Raw genomic sequence first — 13,273 nt, 5'->3', positions numbered from 1 at the left:
TTCCTACATCCCTCTCAATACCCTCCATTTATTGTGTATTTCCTTGTTCTGTGTGCCATCCCCAAGATATAACCTCAGACCTCTCTGGATTTTATTTCATTGCCACTTTTCAGTCTACTCAACCAAACCATTGATTTCATCCTGCAATCAACGGCTGTTATTTCACTACAAGCTACATGGCCAATTTTTATGTCATGTGCAAAGTTCCCAATTATGCCAACAAAAACAGAAATTGCTGGAAAAACTCAGCAGGGTCTGGTAGCATCTGTGAAGAGAAATCAGAGTTAACTTTTCCAGTCTGGTGACCGTTCCTCAGGGGGAGGGGTTAAGGAGTAAACGGTCGGTGGGGCTAAAGCCCAAAGAATGAGAAGAACTGTTAGACAGACAAGGAGTGCATAACAACCAGCCCAGGAGGGTGAATAGCTGTTAATGGAGACTGTTAGAGGCTAACAATGGGTTGTGTGTAATCGTGGACTATGTGATCACTAGGTTTGATATGCGGGGGTGGAGGCTAGGATATAGGAGAGCGCAAGCCCTAAAGTTATTGAACTCGACATTGAGTCCAGAAGGCTGCAGTCTCCAAGTGGAAAGTGAGGTGTTGTTCTTCCAGCTTACACTGAGCTTCACTGGAACACTGCAGCAAGCCTGAGATAGAGATGTTGGCCAGGGAACAGGATGGTAGTCAACTAGAAGCTTAGCGTCATTTTTGCAGACAGAATGTAGATGTTCTGCAAAGCGCTCACCCAGTCTACACTTCATTTCCCCAATGTCAAGGAGACCATACTGTGAGCAGCAAATGCAGTAGACTCAACTGTATGACATGCTGCTTCACCTGCAAGGTATGTTTGGGCCCTTGGTTACAGAAGAGGGAGAAGGGAGGAGGTTAATGGGCAGGTATTACACCTAAGATGGTTGCAGGAGAAGGTGCTGTGGGGCTGTGTGTGGAGAGAGTGGGGGTGGGGGGGGGGGGGGTGCGGCCGTGTTGGGAGTGAAGGAGGAATGGACCAGGGTGTCCCAGAGGGAATGGTCCCTTGGAAGGCGGACAAGATGGGGAGGGGAATATGAGTCTGGTGGTGGCATCTCATTGGACCATGATGAGAGCCCTGTCAACAATGGTGCTGGGGAATCTTTGGTTCAGGAACAAGGTGAACATTTCGCAGGCTCCCTTGTCGAAGTTGGCATAATTGGAACATATGTGGTGGAGACAGAGAAACTGGGAGAATGGAATAGAGTCTTTACAGGAAGCAGGCTGCAAAGATCTATAGTTCAGGCGACTGTGGGAGTCGATGGGTTTATAGTAGATAGTAGTGGCCAGTTCCATCCCCAGAAACAGAAACACTCTCCTATGTCCTATGCCCCCACCTTGGTTTGCTATTGCATAAAAGCCATTGTTAGCCACTAAGAGTCTCTATTAACAGCTATTCACCCTCCTACCCAGATCGTTATCCACTCCTTTGTCTGTCCAACTGTTCTTCTCTCTCTTTAAGCTCTATACCCACTTATCTTTTATTCCTTAACCACTCCCCCTCACCCTATCTTCTACACAAAAAAAACCTTTTCCTAGCTACCATCAGTTCTGAGGAGGGGTCACAGGACCGAAAATGTTCTTGAATGCAGTTCAAGAATTTGTGCCCTTTGTGCCTTTCACACAGTTTCACACATCAGTTGATATCTGCATCATTGAAGTCACAAACTATTACTGCCCTATTGAGTTTGCACTCAGAAATTTGCCAACATGTGCCCTTCCTCATTCTGCTCGACAGCTTTATTTTCAGGGTCATGGATCTATCATCTTTATGATTCTTTAAATCAAGTTTCTCTTATAGCAATAATATCATTGTGCCATTGTGGCTATCTGTGCCCTCAGCTCACTGGCTTTATTTGCTCTTTTTTTATCTTTTATATTGTGAAATAAGATATTTGCATGAAATGTAGCATTTCTCCCATTGGTTGTTGTAAGACTGTAATTAGTACATCAAATGCTGGTGTTCTGCTAAGTTTCTTTCTGGCTGGGCAGGCCTCCAAGGTCTGAACACGTGATTAGATTAGATTGGATTAAATTAGATTAGATTCCCTACAGTATGGAAACAGGCCCTTCGACCCAATAAGTCCACACCGACCCTCCGAAGAGTAACCCACCCAGACTCATTCCCCTATATTTATCCCTGACTAATGCATCTAACACTATGGGCAATTTAGCATGGCCAGTTCACCCAACCTGCACATCTTTGGATTATGGGAGGAAACCGGAGCACCTGGAGGAAACTCATGCAGACACAGGGAGAACGTGCAAACTCCACACAGACAGTCGCCCAAGGTTGGAATCAAACCCAGGTTCCTGGTGCTGTGAGGCAACAGTGCTAACCACTGAGCCACCGTGCTGATTGACAGAACATTTCCAATCACCTTGTGCCTCTAGTAAAGAAATGAAAGCATCTGGAGAAAGGGATTTGAAGAACAGAAACCTTGGGAAGCAAAAGGAATTTAGATTCATTTTGCCATGGAGATATATAGCACAGAAACAGACCCTTTTAGTCCAACGTGTCCATGCTGATCAGATATCCTAACCTAATCTAGTCCCTTTTGCCATCATTTGGCCCATATCCCTCTAAACCCTTCCTATGCATATACCCATCCAGATGCCTTTTAAATGTTGTAATTATACCAGCATCCACCACTTCCTCTGGCAGCTCATTCCATACATGCACCATGCTCTGCATGAAAAAGTTACCTCTTAGGTCCCTTTAAATCTTTCCCTTCTCACCTTAAACTTATGCCCTCTAGCTTTGGATTCCCTCAACCCAGTGCAAAGGCCTTGTCTATTTACCCTAACCATGCCCCTCATGATTTTATAAACCTCTATGAAGTCACCCCTGAGCCTCTGATACTCCAGGGAAAACAGCCCCAGCTTATTCAGCCTCTCCCTATAAATCCACCCCTCCAACACTGGCAACATCCTTGTAAATATTTTCTGAACACTTTCAGCACCACAGCACCAGGAACCTGGGTTTGATTCCAACCTCGGGCGACTGTCTGTGTGGAGTTTGCACGTTCTCCTTGTGTCTGCATGGGTTTCCTCTGGGTGCTCCAGTTTCCTCCCATATTTCAAGTAACATCCTTTCTATAACAGGGAGGCCAGAATTGCATACAGTATTTCAATAGTGGTCTAACAAATGTCCTGTGCAGCATCAAACTGTGCAAACTGGTGCTATTGAACTGTGTTAACAATATGTTTCCCTCCACCCATAAGACCAAAGTTTCTCTTATTTGTCTCTGTCTGTCTGTATATATGTGTAGGACCATTGTCTCCAACACACAGATTGTGATCAGATTTAGTCTCTGATAGTTAGTCTCACCATCCGCTTGTCATAGAGTCATAGAGATGCACAGCATGGAAACAGACCCTTCAATCCAACCTTTGTTTAGATCAGAGTGGTGCTGGAAAAGCACAGAAGGCAGGCAGCATCCGAGGAGCAGGAAAATCGACATTTCGGACAAAAGCCCTTCAACCTGTCCATGCCGACCAAATGTCCCAACACAAACTAGTCCCACCTGCCAGCACCCTGCCCCGATCCCTCCAAATCCTTCCTATTCATATATCCATTCAAATGCCTTTTAACTGTTGCAATTGTACCAGCCTCCACCACTTCCTCTGGCAGCTCATTCCATACATGTACTACCCTCTGTGTGAAAAAGTTTCCCCATGGGTCTCTTTTATATCTTTCCCCTCTCACCCTAAACCTATGCCCTCTAATTCTGGACTCCCCTACCCCAGGGAAAAGACTTTGTCTATTTATCCTATCCATGCCCCTCATAATTCTGTAAACCTCTATAAGGTTGGCCCCCAGACTCCGACGCTCCAGGGAAAACAGCCCCAGCCTGCTCAGCCTCTCCCTATAGCTCAAATCGTCCACCTGGCGAAATCCTTGTAAATCTTTTCTGAACCCTTTCAAGTTTCACAACATCTTTCCGACAGAAAGGAGATCAGAATTGCACGCAACATTCCAACAGTGGCCCAACCAATGTCCTGTACAGCTGCAACATGACCTCCCAACCCCTGTACTCAATACTCTGACTGATAAAAGAAAGCATACCAAACGCCTTCTTCACTATCCTAGCTACCTGCGACTTCACTTTCAAGAAGCTATGAACCTGTACTTCAAGTGTCTTTGTTCAGCATTACTCACTAGGACCTTACCATTAAGTGTATAAGTCCTGCTAAGATTTGCTTTCCCAAAATGCAGCACCACGCATTTATCTGAATTAAACTCCATCTGCCACTTCTTGGCCCATTGGCCCATCTGATCAAGATTCTGTTGTAATCTGAGGTAACCGTCTTCGCTGTCCATTACACCTCCAAATTTGGTGTCATCTGCAAACTTACTAACTATACCTCTTATGCTCACATCCAAATCATTTATATAAATGACAAAAAGTAGAGGACCCAGCACCAATCCTTATGGCACTCCACTGGTCACAGGCCTCCAGTGTGAAAAACAACTCTCCACCACCACCCTCTGTCTTCTACTTTTGAGCTAGTTCTGTATCCAAATGGCTAGTTCTCCCTGTGAGATCTAAATCTTGCTAACCAGTCTCCCATGGGGAACCTCTTGCCACACCCACATGGATTGTCATATCGCTACATTACCCGTGTTGCATGAAGCCTCGCAGCAAGGGAAAACTGCATCCCTTTAACAAGCTTTGCCAACTTGTTTCAGATTGGTAAAATGGACCATCATTTCAGGGAAAAATAGGTTTTGTGGTAACAATGCAAACAAGTTAATCAGAAATAAAGATGAATCACCTATCATCAATATCTTGATATTTCCATTGATTAAAATCTTTACTGAACCTCGCCACATAAACAGTGAGAGTACAAGGCCAGTTTAGAGCCTTGGTACTTTATGATGAATGAATGACCTCTTAACACCCCAGTAGCTATCCATAATCTATAAGGCACAGGTCTGAAACATAATGAAAACTTTCTACTTGCCTTGATGAATGCAGCTCCAACAACACTCAGGAGAAGCTGAACGTCACCCAGCACAAATCAATCTGTTTTATCAGCATGCCATCAACCACAGTAAACATTCATTCACTGCACCATCAGAATAACATGGTTGTTGAGTGTACCTTATGTCTAACCCCTCAGTAAGCATTTTGCCAGCACTTTCTAAATGTGAAACTCTACCACCTAGACAAACAGGACTTGCAGGCTTATGGCAACACCACATACTCTAAGATGCAAACTATCCTGATTGGAACTATATTGTTGTTATTATATTACAGTGGGAGTACCTTAAGCATAGAGACTGCAGCGTTCACGTAGGTGGTTCATCAACTAACAGGGGCTTGACCAGAAATGTTAACACAATACAATGAACGCTTGATGAAACTTCTCTACAAAATTATAAACATACTGTGGAGCCAATAGAACAACAGCTCAAGTAACCAGGCAAAAGCCACAGGAACCTGCAATGACAAAAATCTGAACCGTCTCCGAGTTGTAGTGAGAAAGAACACGATGTGCAAAAGTAAAAGAGATAGAATATAAAACATAGAACAGTATAGCACAGCACAGGCCCCCCCACCGGCCCTCGATGTTGTGCTGACCCCCACCCCCCACCCCCACTTCCCTCTCCAATATCAGACAAATCAATATCATCTATGTGCTTATCCAAGAGTTACTTAAATGTCCCTAATGTACTTGACTCTATTACCACTACTGGCAGTGCATTCCAGACACCCACCTCACTATGTGTAGAGCCGACCTCTGACCTCTCCTGCAAATCTTCCTCCAATCACCTTAAAATTGTGCCCCTTTGTGATAGCCATTTCTGCCCTGGGGAAAAGTCTCTGACTATTCACGTTATCTGTGCGTCTTCTTATTTTGTACACCTCCAACAAGTTGCCTCTCATCCTCCTTTGCTCCAATGAGAAATGCCTTAGCTCCCTCAACCTTTCTTCATAAGATATACCCCCCAGTCTAGGCAGCATTCTGGTAAATCTCCTCTGCAACTTCTCTAAATCTTCCACATCCTTCCTATAATGAGGCAACCAGAACTGAACACAAGATTTCAAGTGTGGTCTAACCAGGGTTTTATAGAGCTGCAACATTACACCCCCAGCTCTTAAACTCAATTCCCATGTTAATGAAAGCCAACACACCATATGCCTTTTTAACAACCCTATCAATTTGGGTGGCAACTTTGAGGAATCTATGGACATACACCCCAATATCCCTCTATTCCTCCACACTGCCAAGCATCCTGCCTTTAACCCTGTATCCTGCATTCAAATTCAACTTTCCAAACTGAATCATTTCACACTTTAGATTAGAGTGGTGCTGGAAAAGCACAGCAGTTCAGGCAGCATCCGAGGAGCAGCAAAATCAACGTTTCGGGCAAAAGTCCTTCATCAAGAATACCTTTCACTTCACACTTTTCCAGGTTGAACCCCTTCTGCCACTTATCAGCTCAGCTCTGCATCCTGTCAATTTCCCATTGCAACCTACAACAGACGTCCACACTATCCACCACTCCATCACATTTGTGTCATTGGCAAACTTACTAAGCCATCTTTTCACTTCCTCGTCCAAGTCATTTATAAAAATCACAAAGAGCAAAGGTCCCAGAACAGATCCTTGCAGAACACCACTGGTCACCGAGTTCCAGGCTGAATATTTTCCATCTACTACCACCCTCTGTCTTCTATGGGCCAACCAATTCTGTATCCAGACAGCCGAATTTCCATGCATCCCCTGCCTCCTTACTTTCTGAATGATCCTACCATGGGGAACCTTATCAAACACCTTGCTAAAATCCATGTACACCATATCTACTGCCATACCATCATTAATAGATGACTATTATTTACAGTACAAATTGAACAGTTTGCTCCAATTCCCCATTGCACAGATCACTGAAGATCAGATTAATATTCTGCTGAATATCATGAAGATCTCATTCAAAACCATTCCTGCAATAACAGTGAAGCTCATATCCACAGATTGCTCACTTGCTGATCCTGACCAGGCTGTGAGTTAACAACTGAAAAAGTGAGGAGCCATTCATTCACATTAAAGGCAGGAAGTCAGCATCATCTACATTTATGAGCAGTTGCAGAGCTGTGTAGACAAAAAAGGGCTTGGGCAATACAATCACAGAGATTTAAAAGCATAAAAGTCATGTATCATTCTTACCATTTTAATGTTATAATTGTTATTATCCGTTACCAGTATGAATCTGTGTAACACTGACCTATGATTTAGAAACTTGGGGATTTAAGCCTATAGACATTTTTATTTTGGAAATTTAGATGAAGGGAAGAGATTAAACTGCACCATTTAAAGACAAACATTTTGCCTTTCATAACAACAAAATGGTTAGCATTAACATTGTTTGTGGGATCTTGCTGCGTACAACTAGTTTTGCCTAAATAACAAAAGTGATGAGGCTAATAATTCAGAAGGCTAATAATTCATTTACTACAAACATTTTTCAAAAGACTGAAGATATTTATATCAACAATCTAGGTCATTCTCTTTCCTAATGCATTTTTCATAATCAATTCCCTTTTGTATGTTCTTTTGTCTTTCTTTCTGCATTCAGTAAATTAACGAGTTTGTGGTAATCATTATTACTTTGTGTAACAACTTGAAATGTTACCGAACATTTTGAAATATGTGAGGTTATTAATCAGTTACTTTCATAATATTCCTGTAAAAAAAATCTATTACTTGAATTTCTTTCCTGGACAGTATAATGGAAACTTTTTCAAGGTTCTGTGATTGCATATCTGTTTGGGTATCTATTATATCTCAGTTGTGCATTTGACTTTAAATCAATCATCAATATTTTATTCATTGAACAGCTGAAAGTACCCAAGGTTCTTTGTAATTTAGAGATATTTTTGGTTATTTATTTATAAACCTTGCAATTAATTAGTTTACGTTGGAAGAAATTCAACTGCACGTAATTTGGTGAAAACTCAGACTTTTATCTGTCAACTATATAAAGTCATAACCGTAGCCTTCAAATACTAACTAGAACCATGGCATTCCTTTGGATTTTCTTTTGCCTGGCCATCCTCGGCACAGCTTATGGACGGAGTAAGTTAATATCTACACAGTATTGTCTATTTCTATTTTATATGCAATTGTGCTGGATAAATTGATTCTATTTGTACATTGACTTCCAACATAGGTTGTGGAGTCCCAGCCATCACTCCAGTCATCACGGGCTATTCAAGAATTGTGAATGGTGAAAATGCTGTTCCAGGATCTTGGCCATGGCAGGTCTCCCTGCAGGTTAGTAGCTAAGGTCTAAGTAATTCCTAGTCAGGTAACTGTTAAATTACGTACACAATTAAAAAAGCCATCATTCTATAAAAAGGTCAAACCTTAACCGTGTTCATTTCATTCAGCATTGAATTTCTGCCTATATTTTCATCGAGGAATGTATTCTAGGGAAACAAATAATGTTTTGCATAAAGTTGATAATACAAATGGTGCATCATCAATAGGAAAATGCTGCCAGGAACAAAAGGTCTTGTGCATGACTTGATCAAAACAGGTATATACCTGTGAAAGCTAAACTCTGAACCAATGATAGAACACTTCTATTGTACTGCTGACTCATATTTTGAGCATTGTTAAAACTACAAAGATTAATGCTTGCAAGGCAGATAATCATAACTATAATGGTTCAAATATTAGATTTTCTTTGAGTGATTCAAACTTTCTTTTCTATATTAGCAAAACACTGGCTTTCATTTCTGTGGTGGCTCCTTGATTAACGAAAACTGGGTTGTCACTGCTGCCCATTGCAGTGTGAGGTAAGGTTAGAACGTCAACATCTCCAGAGACTACATTAAATATATAAAGCAACATGTACTGAATAATCTGACATTCTTTTGTAGCACAAGACACCTTGTCATTATTGGAGATTACAACAAATGCACAGCTGATCAAAATTCTCAGGCCATTTCAGTTGCTAAGGTAGGAATGCTCTGACTCAAAATTGTAGGAGAAGGTGAGGACTGCAGATGCTGGAGATCAGAGTCCAAAAGTGCGGTACTGGAAAAGCACAGCCAGTCAGGCAGCATCCAAGGAGCAGGAGAATCGACGTTATGAGCATAAGCTCTTCATCAGGAATGATGAAGAGCTTATGCTCATAACGTTGAATCTCCTGATTCTTGGATGCTGCCTGACCAACTGTGCTTCTCCAGCACTACATTCGTTGACTCATTCAAGATTGTGTTGATTCAATTTAAAAGTAAGAAACTGAAATCAGTAACTGTTTTTAAAATAATCTAAAACAGTAAAAGAATATTCTTGATATTGTTATTATTCTTTGTGCCAGTTTTACACTGTCCCTCTTCGAATCCTGTCTCAATAGAATTTACTTTGATTATTTTCCCAATCTCAAATATCCAATTATGTTTAAGAAAACAAGAAATCTAGGCTGTCTTAGTATGAGTTTGTATGTTCAGATAAGTTCAAGCTAGATGTCAAGGTGATTCTTTAAACAGTGGGTGTATTAACACAATGTACACAATGATGTGGAGGAGCTGGTGTTGGACTGAGGTTGTCAAAGTTAAAAATCACACAAAACCAGGTTATAGTCCAATAGGTTTATTTGGAAGCATTAGCTTTTGGAGGGCCGCTCCTTCATCAGGTGGTTGATGAACCGCTGAAAGCTAGTGCTTCCAAATAAACCTGTTGGACTATAACCTGGTGTTGTGTGAATTTTAACAAAGTACACAATGGTCTTGCTCTGTCCGAGGCTCCTCTTATTACAGCCTTCAAACAGAGTCTCTCTCACATGGCTACTGGTCACTGATAGATCACAGCCCAAAGGCTCATGTGTATAGTCCTTAAGACCTATCCCTACATAGGCCACAGGCTCACAATGCAGGATACCACCACGGAAAGTCTGATGTTCATACTACTTGGACATTGCTGTGGTAAGAGCTGTAATTCATGGTAAGATACCAGCTAGGAAGGTTTGTGGCCTATGATGTAGTATAACACAGAGAAGGGACTCAACTCCTAACATAGAACATCACCAGGATGTGCGACCAATGAGCAGCACACCAAGGTACAACTAACACTAATAATGCATTTTCAGGGATAGGGCCAGGATGAAGAAAATTGCCACAGAAAAATCTAAGGACCTAATTCAGACCATCACTGATTGAAAGCAATAGCCAAGAGCAGAAAAGTCCAGAAGTGGTTGGCAGGAACTAACCTTAGTCTTGTGTCTTACAGACCATTACTCACCCAGACTGGAATCCGAATACCATTAACTACGACATCACTCTTGTGAAACTCGCAACACCTGTCAAATTCAATCAGTTTGTGTCCCCTGTGTGTCTCGCTAGTGCAAATGATAATTTTGCTGCGGGCAAGCTGTGCGTCACTACAGGATGGGGGTTGACTAACTCAAATGGTATGGCATCTCCATTGCTTTGGATTGAACAAAGTTATGTTGACCTCTCTAGCTGGGTCTGAGGGGATTAGAAATAGTTGGATATGGAGGGTTGGGTGTAATGCTTCTCTGGCCACAGGAGACAGAGCTGCCATGGCCCTTTAGTCAGTCTCCCAGTGGACTCTGCCTCAGTCAGAGTGTGGAAGGGGCTGTCACACGGTTGCTGGCTGGTGTCATCAGGATGACAGTAAGGCTCATTAATGAGCTGGCTGACTCTGACTTTGCCTGAGTTCAGTGCTGGCTTAGGGTTTAAAAGGGGCATGATATACCTTTCCCTCATCGTTGGAAGATCACTCAGCAAACCCTAAAGGTTTTCAAACATCCTCCCAGCGGTGTGACTCATTATAGGTCACTCCATGCCTTATTGAGTGACTCAACAGCCACACAGGATAACCATTGATATTCAATTCCCTTGCCTTAATCTCAAATCTTTTGTTCCCCCCCCCCCCCTCCCCCTCTCCCACTGCGCTCTCAAAAGCCCCATTTTTCCTTTACTCACCTTTGGTCCAAGACTCCCTGAGCTTCTGTTGGTTGCACTGCTGCTAGTTACCACTGCTCCCACCTGCTAGCAGTGTGAGGTCTCTGATGGACTGACAGCTCTCAGCAAACAAGACCTACACTGCTGTGGACCTTGATTCTGGGTAAGGCCTGAAGGTGTCCACTTAAGTGCCTGTCTAACATGCACCCTTTAAACAAAAGTGGGTCTCCAATGATTCTCCATCACCGCCTTGTCAAACTAACAGAATCAAGACTGAAGTCTTTTTTTTTGTATCTATCAGTTAAAAAGCTCCACATGGTAAAGCATAAAAAATTATTACAAAAAAAAATCTTATGAAGAAAGGTTAAGTAGGTGGGAGTTTAAAAGAATGAGAGGCTATTGATACATAAAGGATTCTGAAGGGATTTGACTGGATGGATGTTGAGAGAATGTGTGATAGGGTGAATGGTCTAGACTAGGGGGCACTATTGTAAAATAATGAATCTCTCAAATAAGATGGGGAAGAGAAGGGATACCTTCTGTGAAGGGTTATTGAACTTTAAAATTCTCCACCTTAGAGAGCAGTGAAAGCTGGGCCAGTGAACATGGTCAAGCATTGTTTAATTGTCCAGGAAAGTGACAAGATGGGACTTGAACCTGACGTTCAAGCTCAGTGGTAGGGACATTACTAATGCACCACAAGAGCCGCAATGAACATAGTGAAGGCTGGATTAAACAGATTCTTCATCCAGAAGGGAATCAGAAGTTAAAGGGGAAGAGGAGTGGGAGGCTGTCAAATAGAATTAAGGCCACAATCAGATCAACCATGATCTTATTGAGTGAGGAAGCAGACATGAGAGACCAAATGGCCGATTCCTGCTCCATTTATTGTGTTCCTATGTTCTCCTAGAGATCTGACCAGTAACTAGTTACAGGTCACCATTGTTTCTTTGAAAATGTAACCTCACTGAGTTCAATTGTTGCCCTAACAAAGATTTATCTGGTGAAGAAGCATTTAATCACGATCTTACAAAGATACATCAGATAGTAAAGGGGCTGGAAAAGGAACATCCAATATACTACTTTAAAACATACTGTGGGAGAAGGAAAAGAAGACAGTGACTTGACCTAGTTGACAATAGAAGATGGTTCTGCCTGCAGAGAATGATCAGCACTTGGATTGGAGCTGTAAACAGTGTAGTAAGGGAGAAAGTTCTATAATTTCTGTAGGGCAGTCTAGATGCAGCACAGGAGGAGTGCAGTGTTATTCCAGAGGGGAGCATTTAAGATCAGCTAAATAGCCTTCTCCATCACGGAGTAGTTTCCACCTCTTCAAAATAATGGAACATGATAAACACTCTACCCATTCCATTTATCGATAATTCGTGAAAAAACTCATCAAAGCATTTAAAAGCAGATTTGTCTGCCTAAGAATGAACCTAATTCTGTTTTTGCACAGAGATTGCAGCAAAGGTTCCACATCTTATGAGAGCTAGTGCTGTGCAAACCCTGGAAGATCTAACAATGCTTTCCTCTCCCTTTCAGCCTTCTTCACACCGTGCGTTCTGCAGCAGACATCTCTCCCCATCTTGAGCAACATTGACTGCCAGAGATACTGGGGCAACATGGTCTCTGATGTGATGGTCTGTGCCGGTGCTGCTGGTGCTTCCTCCTGCATGGTATGTAACCAGCTACAACAGGAAAGACAACACTTCACTTCATTCCGTGCTGCTTATTCATCCCTGATCTGTTTGTTTGCAGGGTGACTCAGGTGGACCGCTTGTCTGCCAGGAGGGAGGAGCCTGGTATCTAGTGGGTATCGTTTCCTGGGGCAGTGGCAATTGCTCCCCAAATAGTCCTGGAGTTTATGCCCGTGTATCTGAATTCCGCAACTGGGTCGATCAGACACTTGCTATGAATTAAACGAGTATCTATATCGCAGAATTCAATAAAAATTCATCAGCATCTTTTTATAATTTGTCTGACTTTTTCATATAGCGTGCTTCAATTGCAAGTGTGATTAAGAACATTCTGAACAGATAACTTAAATACCTAACAGGGAAAGAGATTTAAAATGGGAGTAGTTACATAGCAATGTCACTTCACTGGTAGTATGAATAGGGAAGATAGTATGCTCCATCCACAATCAGAACCCCAAGTCTGAGTTCTCGTTGACAATCACTCACCATGGAAAGAGTTGAGTTGCAGAGAGGAACTTCCACACAGAGACAGGGGTAACAATCAGAGGCAGAATCAATTACAGACAAAGGATAAAAGCAGACTATTCATTTACATGAGACATATC

The 13,273-nt window shown here is 42.3% G+C and overlaps 1 protein-coding gene across 1 annotated transcript; it reads left to right on the top strand.

Annotated features, from left to right (window-relative positions):
* The first annotated feature begins 7,970 nt into the window (after positions 1-7,970).
* Positions 7,971-12,935, top strand: LOC122558472 (chymotrypsinogen A-like). Its single transcript, XM_043707100.2, has 7 exons — positions 7,971-8,110; positions 8,205-8,308; positions 8,756-8,835; positions 8,920-8,998; positions 10,271-10,451; positions 12,514-12,647; positions 12,730-12,935. The coding sequence occupies exons 1-7, from the start codon at positions 8,053-8,055 to the stop codon at positions 12,889-12,891; spliced, it is 798 nt and encodes a 265-aa protein (XP_043563035.1). The 5' UTR covers positions 7,971-8,052; the 3' UTR covers positions 12,892-12,935.
* The last annotated feature ends 338 nt before the right edge of the window (positions 12,936-13,273 follow it).

This window comes from Chiloscyllium plagiosum, unplaced genomic scaffold (assembly GCF_037043375.1).
Source record: "Chiloscyllium plagiosum isolate Xiang-an unplaced genomic scaffold, Cpla_swu_hap1 HiC_scaffold_17, whole genome shotgun sequence".
Lineage (NCBI taxonomy): Eukaryota > Metazoa > Chordata > Chondrichthyes > Orectolobiformes > Hemiscylliidae > Chiloscyllium > Chiloscyllium plagiosum.
Note: the sequence above shows the minus strand (reverse complement) of the source record. Positions and strands in the feature narration are given on the sequence as shown.

Excerpts from the sequence above, each read along its gene's own strand:
- LOC122558472 (XM_043707100.2), top strand. The coding sequence starts at position 8,053 with ATGGCATTCCTTTGGATTTTCTTTTGCCTGGCCATCCTCGGCACAGCT. Across the intron at positions 8,999-10,270 it reads AGGCCATTTCAGTTGCTAAG|ACCATTACTCACCCAGACTG; the intron begins GTAGGAATGCTC and ends TGTGTCTTACAG. Across the intron at positions 10,452-12,513 it reads GGGGTTGACTAACTCAAATG|CCTTCTTCACACCGTGCGTT; the intron begins GTATGGCATCTC and ends TCTCCCTTTCAG.